This window comes from Sitophilus oryzae, unplaced genomic scaffold (assembly GCF_002938485.1).
Source record: "Sitophilus oryzae breed Bouriz unplaced genomic scaffold, Soryzae_2.0 scaffold_1274_pilon_pilon, whole genome shotgun sequence".
Lineage (NCBI taxonomy): Eukaryota > Metazoa > Arthropoda > Insecta > Coleoptera > Curculionidae > Sitophilus > Sitophilus oryzae.
The window spans coordinates 2,877,408-2,898,486 of NW_022145920.1; the positions used below are offsets into that span (position 1 = coordinate 2,877,408).

General features: G+C 32.1%; 2 protein-coding genes across 9 annotated transcripts in view; both read right to left on the reverse strand.

Moving 5' to 3' along the window:
- Nucleotides 1-525: 525 nt before the first annotated feature.
- Nucleotides 526-7,690, reverse strand: LOC115874361 (signal recognition particle subunit SRP68). The gene is made up of 8 exons (XM_030889494.1): nt 7,491-7,690; nt 7,222-7,402; nt 6,993-7,161; nt 6,672-6,794; nt 6,464-6,614; nt 6,278-6,415; nt 5,986-6,214; nt 526-1,232 (listed from the first exon to the last, which is right to left on the reverse strand). The coding sequence occupies exons 1-8, from the start codon at nt 7,582-7,584 to the stop codon at nt 620-622; spliced, it is 1,698 nt and encodes a 565-aa protein (XP_030745354.1). The 5' UTR covers nt 7,585-7,690; the 3' UTR covers nt 526-619.
- Nucleotides 7,691-11,281: 3,591 nt separating this feature from the next.
- LOC115874362 (DNA repair protein RAD50-like) overlaps nt 11,282-21,079 on the reverse strand; it is an 81,323-nt gene continuing 71,525 nt past the window's right edge. For all 8 annotated transcript variants that reach the window (XM_030889500.1, XM_030889498.1, XM_030889501.1 and 5 more), the window contains 5 exons: nt 19,569-19,754; nt 19,419-19,517; nt 16,850-16,904; nt 16,449-16,780; nt 11,282-11,497 (listed from right to left, as the gene is read on the reverse strand). In XM_030889500.1, the coding sequence (XP_030745360.1) occupies nt 11,391-11,497; nt 16,449-16,780; nt 16,850-16,904; nt 19,419-19,517; nt 19,569-19,754 (779 nt within the window). In that variant the 3' untranslated portion in view covers nt 11,282-11,390. The remainder of the gene's footprint in view (nt 11,498-16,448; nt 16,781-16,849; nt 16,905-19,418; nt 19,518-19,568; nt 19,755-21,079) is intronic.

The window sequence follows — 21,079 nt, forward strand, 5'->3', positions numbered from 1 at the left end:
AAAAATATGTAGGTGGCTCCCTCTACAAGTAGGGGTCATATTGACATCAAAATCAAATTTCTCATTTCAAAAAACTCCCAAATACTGATGTTACTTCATAAATTATTTGGAAAAAATCGAAATAGAAATGAAACTTCTACACCCTGTATCTCCGAAACTAAGCATGTTAGGACATACTTTTTACTTATTTTTATCTGCAGAGAATGCTGGCGTTTCCGGAATACAGTTCGGACCACCCTGTATATAATATACAGTCCCAGAAATAAGTGCAAGGATTTTAACTGGTAGTATATAGTTCAACCTCAGAAACACGCCTATGAGGTTTTTTCGCAAAAAAAAAAAATAAAATTCGGAATTTTTTGGATTTTTTTTAGTTAAAAAACATGTAAGTGGCGCCCCCTACATGGAGTCATATTGACATATCAAGACTTTGACTAGAAACAAAACTTTACTCGAGGTAAATACTCCAGAGCCGTTTGTGACAAAAAAATATATACCCTGAATATGTAGATAAAAATACATAAATTTTTCCAACAGAATTTATTTATTATTTTGCAAATAAACAAGTTATCAAAACATACCCGAATCCTAAATTCTATTGCAATCTTCTCTTGCGACCTTACTTCTTCGATCCCCATCCCCACAACCCCTTGACAAAACCGGAAATACCAGCACCTTGTTTAGCCTTTACTTGACCATCTAACTTTTCAGAAAGATCTGGGAATTGTACCAAATTCAAGGCTAAATCGTAAAACAGAGGTTTCGCCGGTACCGGCGTCATATTCGGAGGCAACGAAACTAAATTAGGATTTTTTGTAAGTAGTTGTGGTTCCTCTCTAAACTCGTCCAAACGCTCGATAAGAGGCTTCTTAGATTTGAACGATTTTTGAGGCACAGGTAGACTCTGATCATCCTGAGCGTCTAGAACAAAATTGGCCTGAGCTGTAGCTACTTCCACTTCATAAGTGTCTCTGACTATTGATAAAAAGGTTTTTAATTCAGTTCTATAATCGTTAAGTTTAAGCTGTTTGACGCTCTTTCCTGCAGAATCAAAAAGCACTGCTGCTTCTCTCCACCGTTTGGCAGTGGCATGCGTTTTAGCTAAATAGAACATCCTCAAAGCTTTGTATGCCATTAATTGTTCTTCATAGTACGACTGAATTGTAGAATTTTCTTTTATGGATTCATTTTGTGCCAGTTCAGTAGTTTGTTGAACGTTAATATCCAATAATCTAAGGGGATGATAATTTATTACTACAGGGTGCGCCAACAAATGGATTTTTTTATTATTGAGTTTTAAAAAAAAAGTATATGCGTGAGAGGTAAGTTTTTTTCAAAAAAAATAGATCACACCAAAATTGTAGATTATAAAATTATCTACAATAATGGTCCCTAAACTTTTTTTCTTCTAACAATTACCACTTCTGATATATTGCGATTCAAAATGTCGAGCGAGTTATGTTCTAGACATTATACAGACCGGACCACCGTAGTAGTAACATAGGCAAAACCGGACGAATTAGTGTATACCCGTCCGCCGGATAAAAAGCAAGCAAAAAAATGCGATAAAATAAAAATAGGTAGATATGTGATAAGATGTTTCTGAATTTGTATTTATTCGTGTTTTAATAGCCAAAACGAATTCATAGATTCTCGCGATAGCTCTCGTGTAAAATTTATTTTTTTAAGTAAAATAATGGATGTTTACGAAGTTCGTGAGAAAATTCAAATTGTAAATGGTATTTCCAAAATAGGTCTTATCGGGATATACAAACAATTTTTCCTCAAACTTTTGTAAACAGGTCAATTCCATCTTTACCTACTATATCAAGAGTTATTAATAATTTTGAAACACATGGGTGCGTGTCCCCACAAAAACACAAAAAGCCTGATGTGTTGATTAATGAAGAACAGGAGTTAAATCAAGTGTTCATTTGTGCTACCGCGGATCAAAATCCCACGTTTTCAAGTAATCAAATTGCTGAGGTAACAGATTCTTCACCTAGCACGGTTATAAGAGTCCTTAAAAAGAATGGATACCGATTGTATAAAGCGCGCAAAACTCAGGAAATTTTCCATGAAGACCAATTTCGGCGTATGGCGTTTTGTGAATCTGTAATGGAAAAGGCCAATTTAGATGAAAACTTAATTCGGCGTATAGTTTTCACCGACGAATCAAGTTTTCATTTATTGAGTCGTCATAACCCTACACAAGTGCGATATTGGTCTCGGGAAAATTTGCACAGATATTTTGAGGTACGCACGCAATATCCTCAAAAGCTAAATGTTTGGGGTGGTTTTGTAGGGGAGCATATGATTGGTCCATTTTTTATAGAGGGTAATTTAACTGTTGCAAAGTATTTGGACTTGTTACAGCAGCAGATTGTGCCTAGAATTCGTGAGTTATTGGGAGAAAGATTCCACAATGTCTGGTTTCAACAAGATGGTTGCCCTGCCCACAATGCCCGTATTGTTCAAGAATATTTGAACAATACTTTTCCCAACCGTTTAATTAGTGGATATGGAACTATTTTGTGGCCCGCTAGATCACCAGATCTTTCTCCCAATGATTTCTTTTTGTGGGGTTATGTAAAATCCAAAATGTATGGTCATAATAGGGCTAATAATCTGGATGAGCTTCAAGTAAACATACGAGAGGCTTTCCAAACTATTAGCCCTAATATGTTAGCCAATGTCAGACGGGGATTTTACGACCGCCTAGGCTTCTGTCTAGCACAAGAAGGTGGTCTTTTTGTGTTAGAAACACTTGTTATAACTTTTTTTATTTAGAGTAATATTTTATTTTTTTTATTTTATTGATGTATTTTTTAATTTTGGAAATTGGGTTTAGAGAATTTATTTATTTTTAGTTTTGGCTTGTAAACACACTCAAATAATAAATATTTAAGTATTTTTATTTTAAATGTTACTTTAAGTGAAGGTAAACACTTAAAATGAAAATAATAATTACTCGGCACTCCTCGCGTCGTATTTCTAGTCTGCTACGACCGACCCGTCCAAGCACAACTGTAACTGCCTACTGCCTGACCAGCCGACTAGCCGGCAGTGAATTTCAAGTACGAACGCAATCGGGTGAGCGTAAATTCGTCCGGCTAGTTGCTATGTTACTAGCAGCCTGGTCTTCTCTATACACATTTCTATGCCACCTAGGAGGTAGTGTACATGGCACGTTTTTTTAACATGGTTTCCCCGGTAGGCTTATTCCAGTAACGTTATTGGCGGAGTTTTATGGGACAATCTTCTAATTATTTCATTCTAGTTATTGATTTCTCTTGATATTTTAGTCTGCTTCATAACTTTCGAATTCAACTTCAACAGCCATGTCTTCTTCGATTTCTTGTTCTGTTTCTTCTTCTTCTTCATGGATGTTCACAAATTATTTCTTCAGTGGCATCGCACGAAGCCTCGTCAGCAGTATTTACATCAACATTCGAGCAAGACTGGCCTAGGCAATTAGTACACTGGTGAACAAAGTAATCCTACCTTTCTGCCATCCACATTTAGCATTACAGCCTTTTTGCAGGTGCAAAAAATAGTATTAAGGAGTTTTGCGGAGCAGGTTTTTTCAAGCAAGTTTGAATCGGTTCCAAACTATTATCACTTAATTTCCAACCCCAGTCTTCTGGGTTCAATTGATTAGCTAGCCATATTTGAATCGGATAGTAGATTCGACACAAGTGTTGCTGAGCTGAGGCCGATGTCGGAGGAAGACAAGATAGCTGTACTTGTTTATTGTTCTGTATTTTTTACAAAAGATAAATATTTATGTGTATTTGTCTATGCAATTTACTTTTTTGGGAGCTCCGTAAACAGCAAAGAGAAAGCGAATTCCTGCTGTGATTATCGATTGAGGAAAAGAACCAATTTCTTTAAATATTTTAGCGATGTCAATCAAATCTTTTTTTTTTTCAAGCTTTACTTCTGAAAATTGCTAATGTAGTATCACAGCCAGTTATCATATATGTAAAAATAAAATATGATTTAGCTATTTATGATAAGCAGATAAACTTTCTAAACAATATATTTTAGTTCGCTGTTGAGCTTTTCGACGTTTCAAAAAGTAAATAATTTTATTAATTGGAGTCCGTGCAGTGATCAACATCTTCGCCAACCACAATAGTTGTATTTGCTGTATTGAATTGTTCTATTGCTGTGTCAACTATGAGGGCATCAGCGTCATTTGCTGTCCTCCATTCGCGAATTTCAAGTTCCAGAGCTTTACGCCCTGGGGCTACTCAGAACGGTTCTGAAAGGAGCTGTGCGCGGTAGCCTGGTGCGTTCATATGGCGCGGAACAGTTCTGAACTTTATGACTCAATTGAATGGAGTGAGAGTATCGCGTTCTTGAACAGTTCAGAGCTGCACAACTGCGTGAATGGAGGATAGTAATTATGAGCTTGTTTCACTGAAATATATTCAGTGATCAGCTTGTCACTTAACATTGAAATAAAACGACATTTATTATGAACTTAATTAACTTAAATGACATTATTATTAACTTATTTAACTTTATTAGAAATTGGTGTTGGGTTGCTGGAACTATCATAAATTAATCAAAGATGATATCGGAACACGAAGGTGTTTTTGTAGTTCAACGACGTTGTTCTACAGCTTTAATATTTTTTGTAGTTACTGAGTCTGATTGAGTATCTTTTGAGAGTATATTCTCAAAATATATATATAATAGTATGGTTTATACATATAGAAGACAATATAAGCATTTTTACTTATATTAAATGTCCGATTATGTATATCTGCGACGTATGCCTGCATATTGCATAGAACTGAACTTGATCGATATTTTGAACCGCAATATCTCAGAAGTAGTAATTTTTAGAAAAAAAAGTTTAAGGACCATTATTGTAGATAATTTTTAAATCTACAATATTGGTCTGAACTATTTTTTTGAAAAAACGCAAAAAAAACGAAAATAATAAATTATAAAACTTTTTTAGCGGACGTGGGATCGATTGGGACTTTTTTCTTCTACTTTATAATGGTAAACCGAAGGTCTCTACCAAAAATTCAGCTTTGTCGGAATTTTGGTAGATTGAAATGTTGAAAATTAATCAGAGTAAATTTAAATATCCTCTTTACATATACATAAGTAATAGTATTTTAGTTTTACGGTCTAAGCTAATAATAATAATCCTAGTATTATCCAGAAATATGCTATCCATGGTTGAGTCCTTTGAAGAAGTCAATAAGAGTTCAAAGCAAAAGTGAGTTTAGGGTTCAAAATATTGAAAAAACTCTAAAAGAAAATTTGTTAACAATTCCACTACATGCAGAAAATGCAAAACCAAATATTTCCAATTTTCAAATTTTTGCGGTAAATGTATGGATATTTTTATTTTGATAAAAACGGCTTTGCTAAAAGTACACCATTTAAAAATCATTTTTACAATATAAAAATAAATTACGCCATGCGCCATTAAAAAATAAAGAAGAGTACCGGTCAAGTAAATGACGGCTAGGACTCGATGCAGTTTTTTTGAATTGTATGATACTGTAATTCATACAAAAAAATACATTTTTTTAAATAATTGAGCATTGATATTTTTGGGGTCCCTATTTAGATGTAAAAATAACAAGCCCAGATACAAAATAAATTCTGAATAATTTTTCTCTGTAAGTTAACTCCTATGACCTGTTCTTTTATTCAATAATTTGTCACTTCACTTATCCCCACTTTAAGCCCCGTTCTCAGAACTTTGTAGTGTCACACGTCAAAAGAACCGATGAGATTTGTAGAAAATTCAAACAGCTGTCAATTTTATATTAAAACAACTCTCATTGGTTCATTGAAGTGTCATTGAATTGTCAACTCAGTTAGCAGTTGTCGCGTGACATTTTTTTTGATATTGGGTTTGCTGAACAAATTCTGAATAAAGTTTTTTTTTAAACCTCAATAATAAAATTTCCCACTTGTTTGGTGTCCCAAACTTTTTGAATGATGGATTACCTAACACAATCCTGAGATCTCTTTGTCTGTTGTATTAATAAGAGATTTCTCTGCGATGTGCGCTCAATTCGAATAGAAAGTAAGTATGCCAAGAGTAACTGATCTTGTTTTTCAGTACGAGCACTTTCTCTTGTTAGAGAAATTACATCACGTAAATCAATAAATAAATTTTCAAGAATTTTTATTTTAGACTGATTATCTTCGGCGTGTTTAAGGGATTCATCTAATCCTGGAAAACCAAGTTTTATTAATTAACAATCTAGATTTAGTGTTAAAATAAATAAAATATTACCTTCAATACTTAATAAAAATAGCCTGACTTTTTCAATTCTAACAGGGATCTTTAGTCCAAACCATGTGATTTCATGTAAAACAACAGCTGTTTTTTCTTTTGATTGAGTAACAAATGCATCAAATGTTTCCAGAACTCCTAAAAACTCGAATGTAGAAAATGTAAACTGGATTTTAAAAAATCTACCTTGACTACGCAGTTCCAATAGATCAACAGCTTTATCATCACCAATATTGTAAGCACAATATCTTAAGCTGGGAGCTATTTCTTCTAGTCTCTGTTTATATGGCAACTGATCTTCTGCATTTAAAGTGGAAGCAATTTTTTCATAAATAACCTATTAAAATATTTGATAAAAATTTCTAAAATCTATTTTTATTAACTCCCTTATTACCTGGGCCTTTTTAAAATTTTCAGTTGCCTTTAACCACAATTTTAACTCAAACTGTAATGAGCCATGAATCCATGCAACATAAGCTTGAGCCTCAAGACATGTTCTGGCATCACATCTTTCTTGCTATATTTTATGTGTAGTTAATTAGATTAAAATATTTAATAACATTAAGTACAATATGATAAAAAAAATGGCGTCAGAGAAAGCTTGGAAATGAAGATTGTTGTCATTTTATATGGAAAATTGTAAGGGGAATCTAATTGATCATTTCCAAACCAACACGATACGATTTTTTACGATATTGTACATTAGAGAACTTACTTTACATAATTCATTTAACTGTAATGCATAAATGCAAGCCTTTCTTAACTTCTGTATTAAATGGAACTTTTTCCTCTGCTCAGTGTTTGCTTCTTGACGTAGTTGCATTGCATAGGACCAGCATCTTTCTGCCAACATCAAAGGTATATGCAAGTACCTTTCATCAGCTCTACAATTTTATGTTGATATAATCACTATTTTATAGATTTCAAACAAAAGTAATATTCACTTTGAATTGTTTATATGGCTCTCTGTAACATCTCTTTTCTTAAAGTGTCTCCGATCTCCTTGAGGCATCTTCAAAACTTTACGAAGACGTCTAATACGTCTTGAACAATATCCCCGGTATCTTTGATAATCTCCATGTCTTAGACCATGTTGCTGTTGATAATCTTTGATTATTTTCAGAACTAGAAATATATGTGAAAATATTCAAAAAACTCCCAAAATTTTAATAATTCAATTCTTGAAAGACAACAGATGGAAGATTAAACTCACTTTCTAGAGTTAAAGGTGCCACGACTACTAACTCCGTTTTTGATTTATCTTCATCTCCTGGTTGTTGAATTTGTGCAGATTTATTTTCAACCATTTTTAGTTTCGTTTAAGTTAAATATCTGAATTATTCTTAAAATAATATACCTTCAACAATAATATAGCTACAACACAACACAAGATGGATTGGAATGTGATTAGAACTAGAGATGGGAAAGAATCGATTTCAAAAATCGATTAATCGATTTTTGCGTGAGTATCGAAAAATCGATATTTTTTAATTTTTTAATCGAGTAATCGGTAATTCGATTTTATTCCTCTACTATAAAGAAAGTAATAAGTAAATTGTTGCAAAATTAAACAATTCCCTTTACAAATATTTAGATACAGTACGTCTGTCCGTTCTGTAGCTACGGGGTATCCGTGAGAGGGAAAACGATATTATCTCGATGTTTTTCGTAAAAAATTAGACGACGCGTCTCATCAATAAAAAAACGACAAATTTGCAAGTAGCCAATAAAATGAGTGGGCGGAGCGATTTGCGGTGACGTACTCGTCAAGTCGACGTATAAAATATACTGTTGTTTATTTAAATGTTTTTCGTCCGTATTCTTTTCATAGACAGAGATCCAGCAGACGTGCTGTACTTTGGCCCTAAAGTATTTATGTATTCTTGCAACGTCAGTGCCCTCTGAGAGGGTTTTTTCACAGGCAGGCATAATAATTTCAGCCAAACGAAGTCGATTAAAGTAAAAAATGTAAATAAAATGATTTTTGTAAACAAGAACCAACAAGTTTTAAGTTTGTAAAGCAATATTTATCTATGTGATCTCTACCTCTACAGGAGGAACAAAGAACTAATGTTTTTTTTATTGTTTTGTATTATTTATTTTTTTTATTCTTATTTTTTTGTGGTGTAGAGTGTTAACCTAGTGTGTTAACTTTAGGTGTGGAGTGTTAACCTAGACCAATAGTAATAGTGTAATACCATACCAACATCTTGATTTGTAACTTGAATGACGATTATTTTTTATTAATAAAATATATTAAATAGAATTAATGTTTAGATACATTTATTTAAAAAAATTAAAAATCGGCTTTTTAATCACACCGATTTTTTAAATCGATAAATCGATTAATATTTAAATTTATAATCGAAAAATCGATCTACCGTGGAATCGATTTTTTCCCATCTCTAATTAGAACCCGATTGGAATTTGTCAATCTTGACATTGACATCGACAACATAGATTGACATTCAGTATTGAACCACAGAGCACAAATTTAACTCATGGCGTGGCAAAAACAAAGGAAGAACAGAGATATAGGGTTAAATTCCACTTTTGGCTTTAGGTCTGTTCTCAGAAGAATACGTGACTAGTCAGCACGTTTCTCATTGGTTAAAATTCGTAGAAACCTGATTGTTAGTCTGGTTTCTACACATTTCAACCAATAAGAAACGCGCTGACTAGTAAGGGATTCTTCTGAGAACAGGGCCATAAACTACTTTACATGTAGTTAATCTACGTAGATACTACGTAGATAGTGTAGTTTATGAGGAGTTTATTTGAGGTAGGTTTGGGGTAATAACAAGTTGAAGATGAGTTGAATCTTTAGAAAAGAAAGCGTCAAATAAATTATTTACAATCGGAGGACAATGATTAACCGACCACCATAAATATTATAAAGATAATATGGTATGGTATATTGTAAATGAAGTTGAAAAATATACTTCCTACAAAGTCTTGACAAAGATTACTGACTAGGTGATTAAAATCTTATGATATTTTATATTTGGTTATTTTAATTTTTTTTTCATTTTTTATATCTTATAATAATTTTAATATACAGGTTGTTAATTTGTTTATTACTCGCGGCAAGAGCTTTATGGTTGAAATATGGCAACCTCGGCCCGCTCGTCGATAGACGACGCGACGGGACGAGTAGACAGAGAGAATACGCAGTGTTGCCATTCTGTTCCCCTATAAGTAACTGTCCAGTTAACAATCTGTATATTGTATTATCCGTATTATCCATTATAAAAAATGTCTATACCCTGAGTCTATACCTACTATGTTACAGATTATTATTTCCTATGTGGCGGATTTTCAAAAAACTCCTATATGGACTCCCCAAAAAAGTCCTATATGTGTATTTCGCCACTGCAAGAAAATCTACAAAATAAAATAGTTATTTTTTGTAAACACTGCTGCGTTAATCCAACAGAGACTACTTGTCAGCAGTCAGCAGTTATATAGGTTTACTGAAAAACAAATTTGCCTTACGAACAAAAAAATGCTTAACGTTTCGGAAAGCTCATCTCTTTCCGCCGTCGGAAGCAAAAAAATACAAAGAACAAAGAAAAAACTATTTAAAATATTTAAATGCAACTATTCGAGAACACTTTAGTTGTTTTAAAACAGATACGTCTACAAAAATCGTTGCCGTTCTGTTAAAATAACAAAACAAATAGTTTTTTCCTTTGTGCTTTGTATTTTTTTTGCTTCTGACGACGGAAAGACATGATAAACTTTCCGCAACGTTCGTTAACAGCGCTTTCAGATGGAGCGGACCGTCCGCGACGGAGCGTCCGCTACTTCGAGCAAGTACCATGAGTTTATATGAACAATTTCACATGGGCGCGTATGCTCCGTCCGACGGAGTTCGTCCTGAAAAAACACGACGGCTATCTTGAAAAAACACGACGGACGGTCCGTCGCGGACGCTCCGCTCCATCTGAAAACGCTGTAAGCATATTTTGTTCATTAGGCTAATTTGTTTATTGGTAGACGACTGCTGACAATGCCTCCGTCCACCTCCGAGTTGGATTAACTCAGCAGTGTTTACAAAAAATAACTATTTTATTTTGTAGATTTTCTTGCAGTGGCGAAATGCCCATTTAGGACTTAGAGATTATCTATAATATTTTGTTGTTTTTGTTAATTGATAATTTTTTAATAAAATAAATAATTTATGCCTTATATGTTTCATCAAAATTAATATTTTTATTTATGATTGTTTTTCTATCGTAATAACAATATGTAGTTTATTAAGTATAGTTTTCATAAAGTTAATAAATGAGAAAAGACGTAGCTTTTGCAGAGAAACTACACGTGTAGTTAATCAGGTAAATTATGAATTAACTACTTCCGAACCCTGAATACCATTTACTAAGAATACATACAAATACTGCGAAATAAATTACATTTATAGTGAATACCAAGCATACCCACCTCTGCGCGCCACTAGTGCAATTTTTAAAAACCGTTGGTTAATTTTAGGCAATTAATTTATTTTGCATAAGGTTACACTTAATTTGCATAGGGTAAAACCTTGGTAAAACTTAATTTTGAATTTGCCAATGGTATTTGCTCTCGAGGGGAGCTACAACTAACCTTGTGCAAGAAAAAATTGTATAACTCTAGTACCTCTGTCCCCTAACAAGGGTGACAAAATTTTACCCTGCGGCGCAGGCGTACAGAATTACTCTAGGGTTCCTCTACGTTACAACGCCTGCAATAAATTCTCACTGTCCTTTTTTTGGTAATACTACTACACACACTTGTAGTAGATAATACTGTTTTCATAGATATAGAAGGTGCGTTTGACAAAACCAGTTTCCGATAAATTTTCTCCTTCTCCACAAGAGCAGTGAAAATGTATACAGAAGACAGACGTATTCTACGTAGAGAAATCCTGTAAAGCGGCTGTCCTCCGCATAAATTTTCTGTTAATTCGGAAAACATAGCGAAGAGGGAAAAATAAAAATTAGACCGCATTAATAAAAAACGAACCATTAACGACTGTTTTATTATATTGATAACTAAAATATGAACAATATTTATATAAACTCAAAATTATAACAACCGAACAAATATAAATAAAATAAATAATACATTAAACTTAATAATCAAACAATTCTTTTAGTTTGGATCTCATATCTGGATCAACTTGATTATGAAACCATTTCGAAGTTAGATCTAAAAGTTGTACGCCCATGGAAATGTATTCTAAAAATATAGAAACAGACTTTAAATTTCGGCAATTAGGTGGAACATATCTTAAATTAATGTAAATAAATTGACAGTAGCCCAATATAAATAACTATTATTTTTATCACTTTGTAATACAATTAACTGTTTCTAGACTTTATATTGAAAGTTTCCATTCTATTTAGTAATTTTTTCAAAAGTTATTGGTATGAAATCAAATGAGCAAACCTTTTCATATTTTAATTATTTCAAAATTTATTATTGAATCGTTTTGTTAAACTGTAGTTATGAACTAATATAGATATAAAATACAGGGTACAATATACAATACTGTCGTAGCTCCTATAATATGTTAAAAAAACTTATAACTTCTAGAGTGGCTCAAAAAATTGTGAGTGGATCGGAAAGACTTTTTAAACGGAATACCTTGTATATTATTGAATTTTTGGCTTTCTCTCTGATTACTTTGAAAACATTTGGGCCTCTTTAAAAAAAATATTAAAAATAGAAGAAATGTCCTGAAATCAAAACTACACTAGGTATTTGCTATAGTTGGTCTGTACTTACTTTTTTATAAATATTGTAATCTTAAACCATACCAGTATCTGTCTATTTAAAATTCTATGCTAAACTTTCTAAAATATAAAATATGTTTTCTCATTTTTCATCCTGTATATTATTTCTTTTTTTTAATCCACGTGTAATATAATACCACGACTATCTGCAAAACCGTTAAAAATTTCAATATTATGGATTATATTCAATACAAAATATAATCATTTTTTAATTCTCCAACTAACAAAGGAATAATATACAGTGTGTTGCATTAAAAAAAAAACGAAAAACTATTTTATATTTTAGAAAGTTTAGTATAGAATCTTGAACACCCTGTATGGTTTAAGAATACGATATTTATACAAAAGTAAGTACAGAACAACTATTATTGTAAATACCTAGTATACTTTTGATTTCATGAATTTCTTGTATTTTTAATATTTTTTTTTAAAAGGCTAAAAAAATATTTTTTAAATTTATTTATTAATATCTCTGAAATTATCAAAAGGTGTTTAATCTTAGGATTATGTAAAGCGATCAGAAAGGAAACCAAAAATGCAATAACATACAGGGTGTTAAATTTAAAAACATATCCCTATCCACTCACACTAATTGGGAGAATGTTCCGTTCGTATCCGTTCGCATTCAGAAGGAAATCTTACTCAGATGTATAATACAGGGTGTCCCATTTTGGTTCAAATCATATAGTATCTCCGCTATTAGTGAAGATAGAAGGAGTGAAGATAGTTTGTCAAACGGAAGTTGCTGTAAACAAAATTTTCATAACCCTCTTCTTCTCTAATTTGTCTAAAAGTATTTTGTGATTTACCGTATCAAATGCTTTAGCGAGATCTACGAATATACAGAGGCTTCGATGTCCCGAGTCTAGAGCATCATAGATTGATGATGTCAATGCATGAACGGCATCCTGTGTTGATTTGCCTTCTAAAAAACCAAATTGATTTTTTGATATTATGTTAAATTTTAGAAAGAATTTTAACAAACGTTTTTTTTTATAACTGTTTTAAAAATTTTAGAAAAAACTGATAATATAGATATCGGTCTATAATTGCCTATATGCTCCTATCACCCCCTTTATATAATGATTTAATTACACCTACTTTAAGACAGTCCGGAAAACAACCACTTTCGATACAATAATTTATCAAAAACGTTAAAGGCTTTGATAAGATTTTATTCTCCTTGATATTTCCGTTGAACATTTTACAAAGAAATGATCAATGCATGTACCGGATCTTGGTCTAGTTATCTTATTAATGTATGAGTTGAAGTTAAAAGATGCCAATATATTTTTATAGTGTTCTACATAATCTTTTTCATCAAATAAATTAATATTTATATCACCAACTAAAATGTGTGAGTGTAACTTCTTTTTTTGAGAAAGATACCTCTCAAAGCTTGTAATAAAATCTAATTCGTTAATACTAGGAGACTTATAAATAGCAGATATACAAATATTTTCAATGTTTTTTTACCACCCCCATGGTTTTTTACCACCCCCTCAAAAAAAAAAAGCCGGAGATACGGGGACTGCCCAAATTGCAAAATTTTCGAACAGACCCTGTAGCTCAGAAATGAAGAGGGGTATGAAAATATTGTTGACAGCATCTTTCGTTTGACAAAAAAGTGGGACAGGTTTGTGCAAGCCGCATCCTCCTATCTTTACTACTAACGGAGATACTGTATGATTTCAACCAAAATGGGACATCCTGTACATACATGCATTTGCAGCGAATATAGTGAACAAGATTTTTTGCTCTTAATCTAGTGTCAGACGAATGGGTTCAGTGCGAATGAAAATTTTCCATCTGTCGGTAAAAGTGAGTAGGATCAGTGTCAAAATCACGTAACTGTTATCTAAACTCGTATAAAACGGTGATGTGATCGCGACTTCTGGTAACAACGTTTTTCGGAGTTGACGAGACATGAACTTGAGGGAGGAGGGCTATGGACAGGTCCTCACAATAGAAATTAACCTCAAATTCAAGGAGGCAAAAGTGGGATATATCCTCTATTATAGATTCGGGACAACATTGGAGTTTACAGAGAGACCAAGTTAAAAATAATATTAGTCAGCTCGGCGCCGAATATGTCCATGGTTGGCAACAATGAATTTAAAAATCGCACCCTCGATTACGTAACTAAAACTTTAATTGATATCGAACATATATTGTGCTAATACCCATTATAAGGTATGTATTTTTAGCCATAAATAATGCATTCTGATATACATACCTACATATACAGGGTTGTTCATCACATACGACACGGAGTATTGTAGCTAAACGATGAGATTTTTACAAATTGTAAGTTTGCAAATTGTAAGTCGGTGAAGGACTATTAGAGCTACAATTTAAAAATATTTTTACAAGATACAGAGTGTCCTAAATAAATAAAAAATATCAAAGTTGTATTTTTTTAAATGGAACACCCTGTATATTATTACATTTTTAGTTTCTACGATTAAAATAAAGGTAAATTTAATTAAGGTTTATTACACTTAAGCCTTACCGCTTTTGAAATATTTTCAATTTTGTGAAATTGCAGTAAAAATTTTAAGGCTTCATTTCTCCAAGGGTATCAAAGTTTTTAATACTAAATATTTACTGAAGTTTATTTATTGATCAGTTATTGTGTTGCAATAATAAAAATAATACTACCTTATACAGAGTCCAGAAATTTATTTTAAATAATTATTAGATTTAAACGACAATAACTTGTTTAATTTAAATGGAACACCCTGTATATCTTATTAGAATCAGATGCACAATTTAATTGTCTATCAAATTGTATTATACCATTTTTTACCTATCTCTTTAAGTTTCCGTAGAAAATGCATTTTCTTGTAATTTAGAACTTATTTATCAATATACCCATGGAATACTGACATTTTAGATTATTTTTAAAGATGTACCAAATTTTTAAAGAGTATATATACTAATATTGTCGATATAATTCGTTTATTTCATAAAAAAATAAAAAAAACTGTTTAAATATTTGTTAAAAAGGAGCAATTAATATGATTCCAGTATTGAAATTACATTAAGTGTTTGCGTTGATTAATAATAATTGCCCCAAATACTACACCTTAAAAATGATATTTCATTTTTTAATAAATGCTTATTTATAACAACAGAGACGTTCATTTTCATAACTTATTATTACATATATTGATTTCTGATTCAAATCCACATTTATTTAGAATAATTTATTAACGAACACAATTAAGTATGTAATTAATTAGTATTTGGGCGGAAATAATGGCGTTATATTTAATTAATGATATACTCTTTTATAAAGATTTAAATTATTTTCTTTTGCATACAAATGGGCTAGTAATATTATCGTTTTGCTAATGACCATTTTGTACATTTGTTGCTTTAAAAACAATCTAAAATGTCAATATTCCATGGGTATATTGATAAATGAGGTCTAAATTATAAGAAAAGGCATTGTCCACGAAAACTTGAAGGGATGAGTAAAAAATGGTATAACACAATTTGATAGACAATTAAATTGTGCATCTGATTCTCCTAAAATATACAGGGCGTTCCATTTAAATTAAAGAAATTATTAGCGTTTAAAGCTAGAAATTGTTTAAAATAATTTTTTAGACACTCTGTATGAGGTAGTATTATTTTTATTACTGCAACACAATACCTGGTCAATAAATAAACTTCAGTAAATATTTAGTATTAAAAACTTTGATACCCTTGGAGAAATGAAGCCTTAAAATTTTTACTGCAATTTCACAAAATTGAAAATATTTCAAAAACGGTAAGGTTTAAATGTGATAAACCTTAATCAAATTTGCCTTTATTTTAACAGGAGAAATATGGCTTTAAATATAATATTTACATCATATTATCTCTATTACACCTCATACAAAGGAAAATTATTCATAATATCAATACATAGTTTATTAACGTAGTTTGCATGTAGTTAATGAATGGGAAAAGACGTAGTTTTTGAAGAAAAACTACACGTAGTTAATCAGGTAAATTACGTCTTAATTAACTACTTCCGAACCCTGGTCGTATGTGGTGAACAACCCTGTATAAAGGCTGAAATATTTGTGAACATTTTTTACTTTTTTAAAGAATATTTCAAAATGGAGTTTTTTTTATTCAATTAGGTATTCTTCAATTAACTTGTTTTCTTAGTTTCTTATTGTATAACAAATTTAAATAAGAATCGGAAATAATGATCACTCGGTTATAGCGCACAAATTTGTCTATCCCTTCGTGTTCTTAACCGTTATAACCAATATAAACCTTATAACCGCCTGTATTTGAGTTTTTGACATTATTTTAAAGTGTATATTTTATATTACAAGGGTTTGCCGGTTCCTCTAATCTGACTCTGCTATTATAGCTTTGAATGTTGTACTCACCTGAATCAACCAACGTATGATCTAGTATTTCCGGTAGTTCGGCAACATCTTCAACGTTTTCAACAATTTCGGCTGGTGTAGGAACGTTTGACCTGTGATGTTCGATTGGTGTAAAATTATTCGGTCGAAGCACAACATTTTGTAATATTTTTATTTTCTCTTGAGGTACTATCCTGATTTTCTCTTGAGGTACTTCTACCCTCTTTGGAGTTTCTATCTCCAATTCAGGCCAATCGTATTCAGAACTCGTTGATTTTCTTTCATTCAATTCCGGAAGCAATTTAGGACTTTCGCTGTTTTCTGTTTTATCAGAGCTTATAGCAGATCTGACACTATTTTTATATAAATATTAAATGCTATACTAAAGGATATTATTAATGATAATAATAAGAAAAACATACCATGTGTCCATGTGTCCATATATTATTGGTTTAAATGGTGTCGATTTTTTAACCACTTAGGGAACATAAAAAAAGAGAAAAACAAAATAATCACAAGAAAAGTCAAATTAATATAATACCCTATGAAAAAAAAAAACGGTGGCAGTGAAGATCGCTGTCATTTTATATGTAAAATTATATAGAGAATGTCATCGATGACGAATCGAAAAGTTGACTTGGAAATGACCCAAGTCAACTTTTTTCCGCCGTTTGGACGCCGTTTTTTTATACAGTATATAATATGTATAGTCCCTGTCTACTGTGAAACTATATGATTTCTAAAGACGAGATATATACAAGTAATATCCTATTTGTGGTATAATATATGGTACATACAAGTATACAGGGTGTTCCTTAATGACATTCTAATATTATTTAAGGAGATGATTCTTGGACCTATTCTAAGAAAAACAACTTCATATTAATGTATGTCCTAAACATCTTAATTTTTCAGATACAGGGTGGTAAAATTTTATTTATGTTTTTCAAAATATCTCTGATGTTATATTTGATACACGTCTTCCATGCATCAAAATGCTTAATTTGGTATACAAAAAAAATGTTTTATTTCTTAATTTCCTTCCAGCCGATGTAGAAATGATTTCCATACAATAGTCACCGCATTAGATTTTCGGCGATTTGACCCTGAAGTAAAGTGATTTTATTTTTTTTAAGCTAGAACTAGGTAGTTAAAAAATGTTTGGAGATGAATGGAGATTTTGAAAATAATTTTTACTTTAATAGAAGTCACTGGTGTACTACTTTTTTCTCCAAAAATATTCAATGTAAATCTCGTATGGACGGCACTAATTGAAATAAATAAAATTCTTTGTACACCAAAAAAGGTATTTAGATACTGAGAAGACGTGTATTAAGTTTCATAATCTATAAATATATCTATAATAAAATCACAGTTATTAATTAAGAAAAAGGTAATTATGAAAACAATTTTTTTTAGAAAATTTTACCATCCTGTATATCAGAAATTAAGATGTTAAGGACAAACATTCATATGAAATCTTTGTCTTAGAATAGGTCCAAAAATGACCTCCTTAAATATTAGCATGCCATTAAGGAATGCCCTGTATAGGAAAGTCTCTGCAATAACCCATCACAACAAATTAAAACTACTGAACACATTGATCTTCCCTATCGCTACTTATGCATCTGAGACAGTGGCGTAACTTGACAACTGGGGGCCTCAGTGCAAGATATTTTTGGGGGCCCCTGAGTAAAGAACAAAATCAAAATAATGCATATTTTTTATTAAATATTTTTTTTGAATGGCTCCCATGTTCCTGTGGGGCCCCGGTGCTTTGCACCGAAGTACCCTATGATAGCTACGCCACTGATCTGAGCCCTGGACTACAAACAGAAGAAAAACAGAGGCTTTTGAAATGTTGGCCTACAGAAGAATCCTGCGAATTTCAAACACGGAACATCGGACCAACGCAACGTCTCAATTCTAAGGCAGTTAAAAGTTACTACAAAACTTTCAACCAAAATAAACCAGTCATACCTTAGGTACTTCGGGCACATATCGAGGACTGGAAAAATCATAATTGAAGGGAAGATTAATGTCAATCGACCAAGAGGAAGGTCTCCGACGCGCTAGGCGGACCAAGCCAGAGAAATTATTGGTCACGGTCTACAAGAGGCTTCTCTAGCCGCTCAAGATAAGAGAGGGATGGAGAGAAACGATTAGAGACATAGAGACATGATATTAGATATTACCCAAATATAAATAAAATAAATAAATAAATAATGACTTTTATTGTATAGAGAGTAATATTACAAATATACAATATTACACAATAATTGGTAGGAGTTTGGCGTTATCCACTCTTCCACTCCACCATAAAATAAAAGTAAATGATTCTGCGCTTAGAATTCGAATTATAAGGACGAGAAGAAGAATATTTGTATGTATTAAATGTACATACCGGGTGCGTTTCAAAACTGGCTCACCCCTATTTTTCAATTTGGTTTTTCAGATAAAAAAAACTACATTTGTTATGTTAATATATACGACATAAATTAGGATTGATTGGCGTATTCAATTGTTTTTGGTTACTGCCTGTTTCACCGGAAATGACTACAACTTTTGAATCGCACTAAAAGAAGTTCTAAAAAGAACAATGTTCGGCTGCAGGGTTTGCTAATAAAAAAAGCTTAATGTATCATAACACAATTCATTTAAACCGAAAACTTCTAATACAAAACTAAAGTGTCAAAACGACAATGACAATGTTAGGAAAAAAATAAATAAACATTTTTTACTACATTAGAGCTACCACCTGAATTCCCAGCGAGAAATTCAAATTCCAGTTAGTCAGCCCAGTGTCGAATATGTCCTTGGTTGGCAACAATGTATTTAAAAATCGGGCCCTCGATTACGTAACTAAAAGTTTAATTAGTATCGCTTATATTTGTTTAACCTGTGCATACTCTGTCTATCGTATTTTACCCCGGAAAGAGCGAATATGGTATATTTTCAAGGGTAAATATATAGGTATTATAAAAAACTAACCTTTACTTTTACGTGTCTTTGGAGTTTTTCTTTCGAAACCTTTCGACCTACTTTTGGTCTTGCTTTCCTTTGCGCGTGGCATGTCTCGTTCAAGATTTACTGTAATGAAAAAACTTTATTGAATGAGATTAAACATAGTTCCTTACATACGCTGGTCTAAGTAAGAAAGATCGGTTGGATCGAAAAATGTCCTTCTTTTCTTTTTTACTGGTGCTTTACTATCTTTATTTGTCTTTCTCTTATTAGGATTTTTCCAGGTTTCCCTGATATCGACATCCCATTTTATCAACTCTTCCAGCAATTCATCTTTTTCAGATTTCTTGGATACTCGAATTTCTAAAAAATTAAGTGTAAACTTGGAAAACAAGTTCGTTATAATAATAGTTATTATTTCAAACGGCACAACAGCATTCATTTTTGCGACGTGATTGACAATTGATTGACAACATAAAAAAATCATTTTAAAGCTTAGGTATAGAAGGAAAGCACTTTTACACCTAAGCATAAAAGTTAGAAAATATATTATTAAACTGACATACAGTCTCTGACCATAGATCTCTGATGAAGTGTCAAATTCAAAGAGCGTAATCATATTTCTCGATATATTAATATATAATTACTTACAAGGTATTACTTTTAAATCTTTGTATATTATTTGAAACGTTTAAATAAAACAATATATTATTATTGTCCACTCTTAAAATTCAAAATATGCATTCTTTTTAAAAATCCTCGACTTACCTAGTAATGCTAAGACTTAAAGGGTACCTACATGCAACGATTTGATCTGCATGCCAAATCGCACAGTTCAGATCTTAAGATCAAATCGATAAACGATTGCATGTTGACAGATCTCAGATCTTATCTCTTCGATGAGATCTTTATCGAAATCGCCACTACACGTTGAGATTTGAACTGAATAGAAGTACTGTACAGTTCAAATCTCTCAAATATCATTACGTGTAGGGCACTTTTTAGACTTAAAGGAGCCCTACCGATGTATGATCTGCATGCCAAATCGCACAGTTCAGATCTTAGGATCAAATCGATAGTGAACACAGCACGTTCGGATTTTATAAAAGATAATTTCTTCAGTCTATAGTCTAGTACAATCCCGAGCAAATATGTGGTCTGTTCAGTTAAAAATATTCATTGCATCTTGACAGATCTCAGATCTTATCTCTTCGATGTAATCTTTATCGAAACCGCCACTACACGTTGAGATTTGAACTGAACCGATGAACTGTACAGTTCAAATCTCTCACATATTACTACGTGTAGGACCCTTTCTAGATTTAAAGAGGCCCTACACGCAACGATATGATCTGTATGCCAAATCGTACAATTCAGATCTTATGCCGGGTCCAGACCAAGGCGTCAAAAAGTAAACACGATTTTGAGACAAAAACAAGACAAACTTCTGACAAGAGAAGCTTGACACCGCAAGAACAAAAGTACAACAAAGTTTTATTAACCATGTGTGATTTCACTGGTAACAACTACTGTTGGCAGCACACGCCATCCACAGTACGCCGACAGCTTGTCCTAAAATATACGAACAAAACATTGACACTTTGATCTTTACTCACTCGAGACGGGACATTGAAAAGTCTTCGAATTTTGAAACAATACAAAAATGAGACAAAAATGTCGCTGAAATG

Bases quoted from the DNA above. Each gene is read 5' to 3' on its own strand.
- LOC115874361 (XM_030889494.1), bottom strand. From the start codon at position 7,584: ATGGTTGAAAATAAATCTGCACAAATTCAACAACCAGGAGATGAAGAT. The intron at 6,795-6,992 runs GTAAGTTCTCTA...CATAAAATATAG, and splicing joins AGTTAAATGAATTATGTAAA to CAAGAAAGATGTGATGCCAG. The intron at 1,233-5,985 runs GTAATCCATCAT...TCATCCCCTTAG, and splicing joins AGATCTCAGGATTGTGTTAG to ATTATTGGATATTAACGTTC.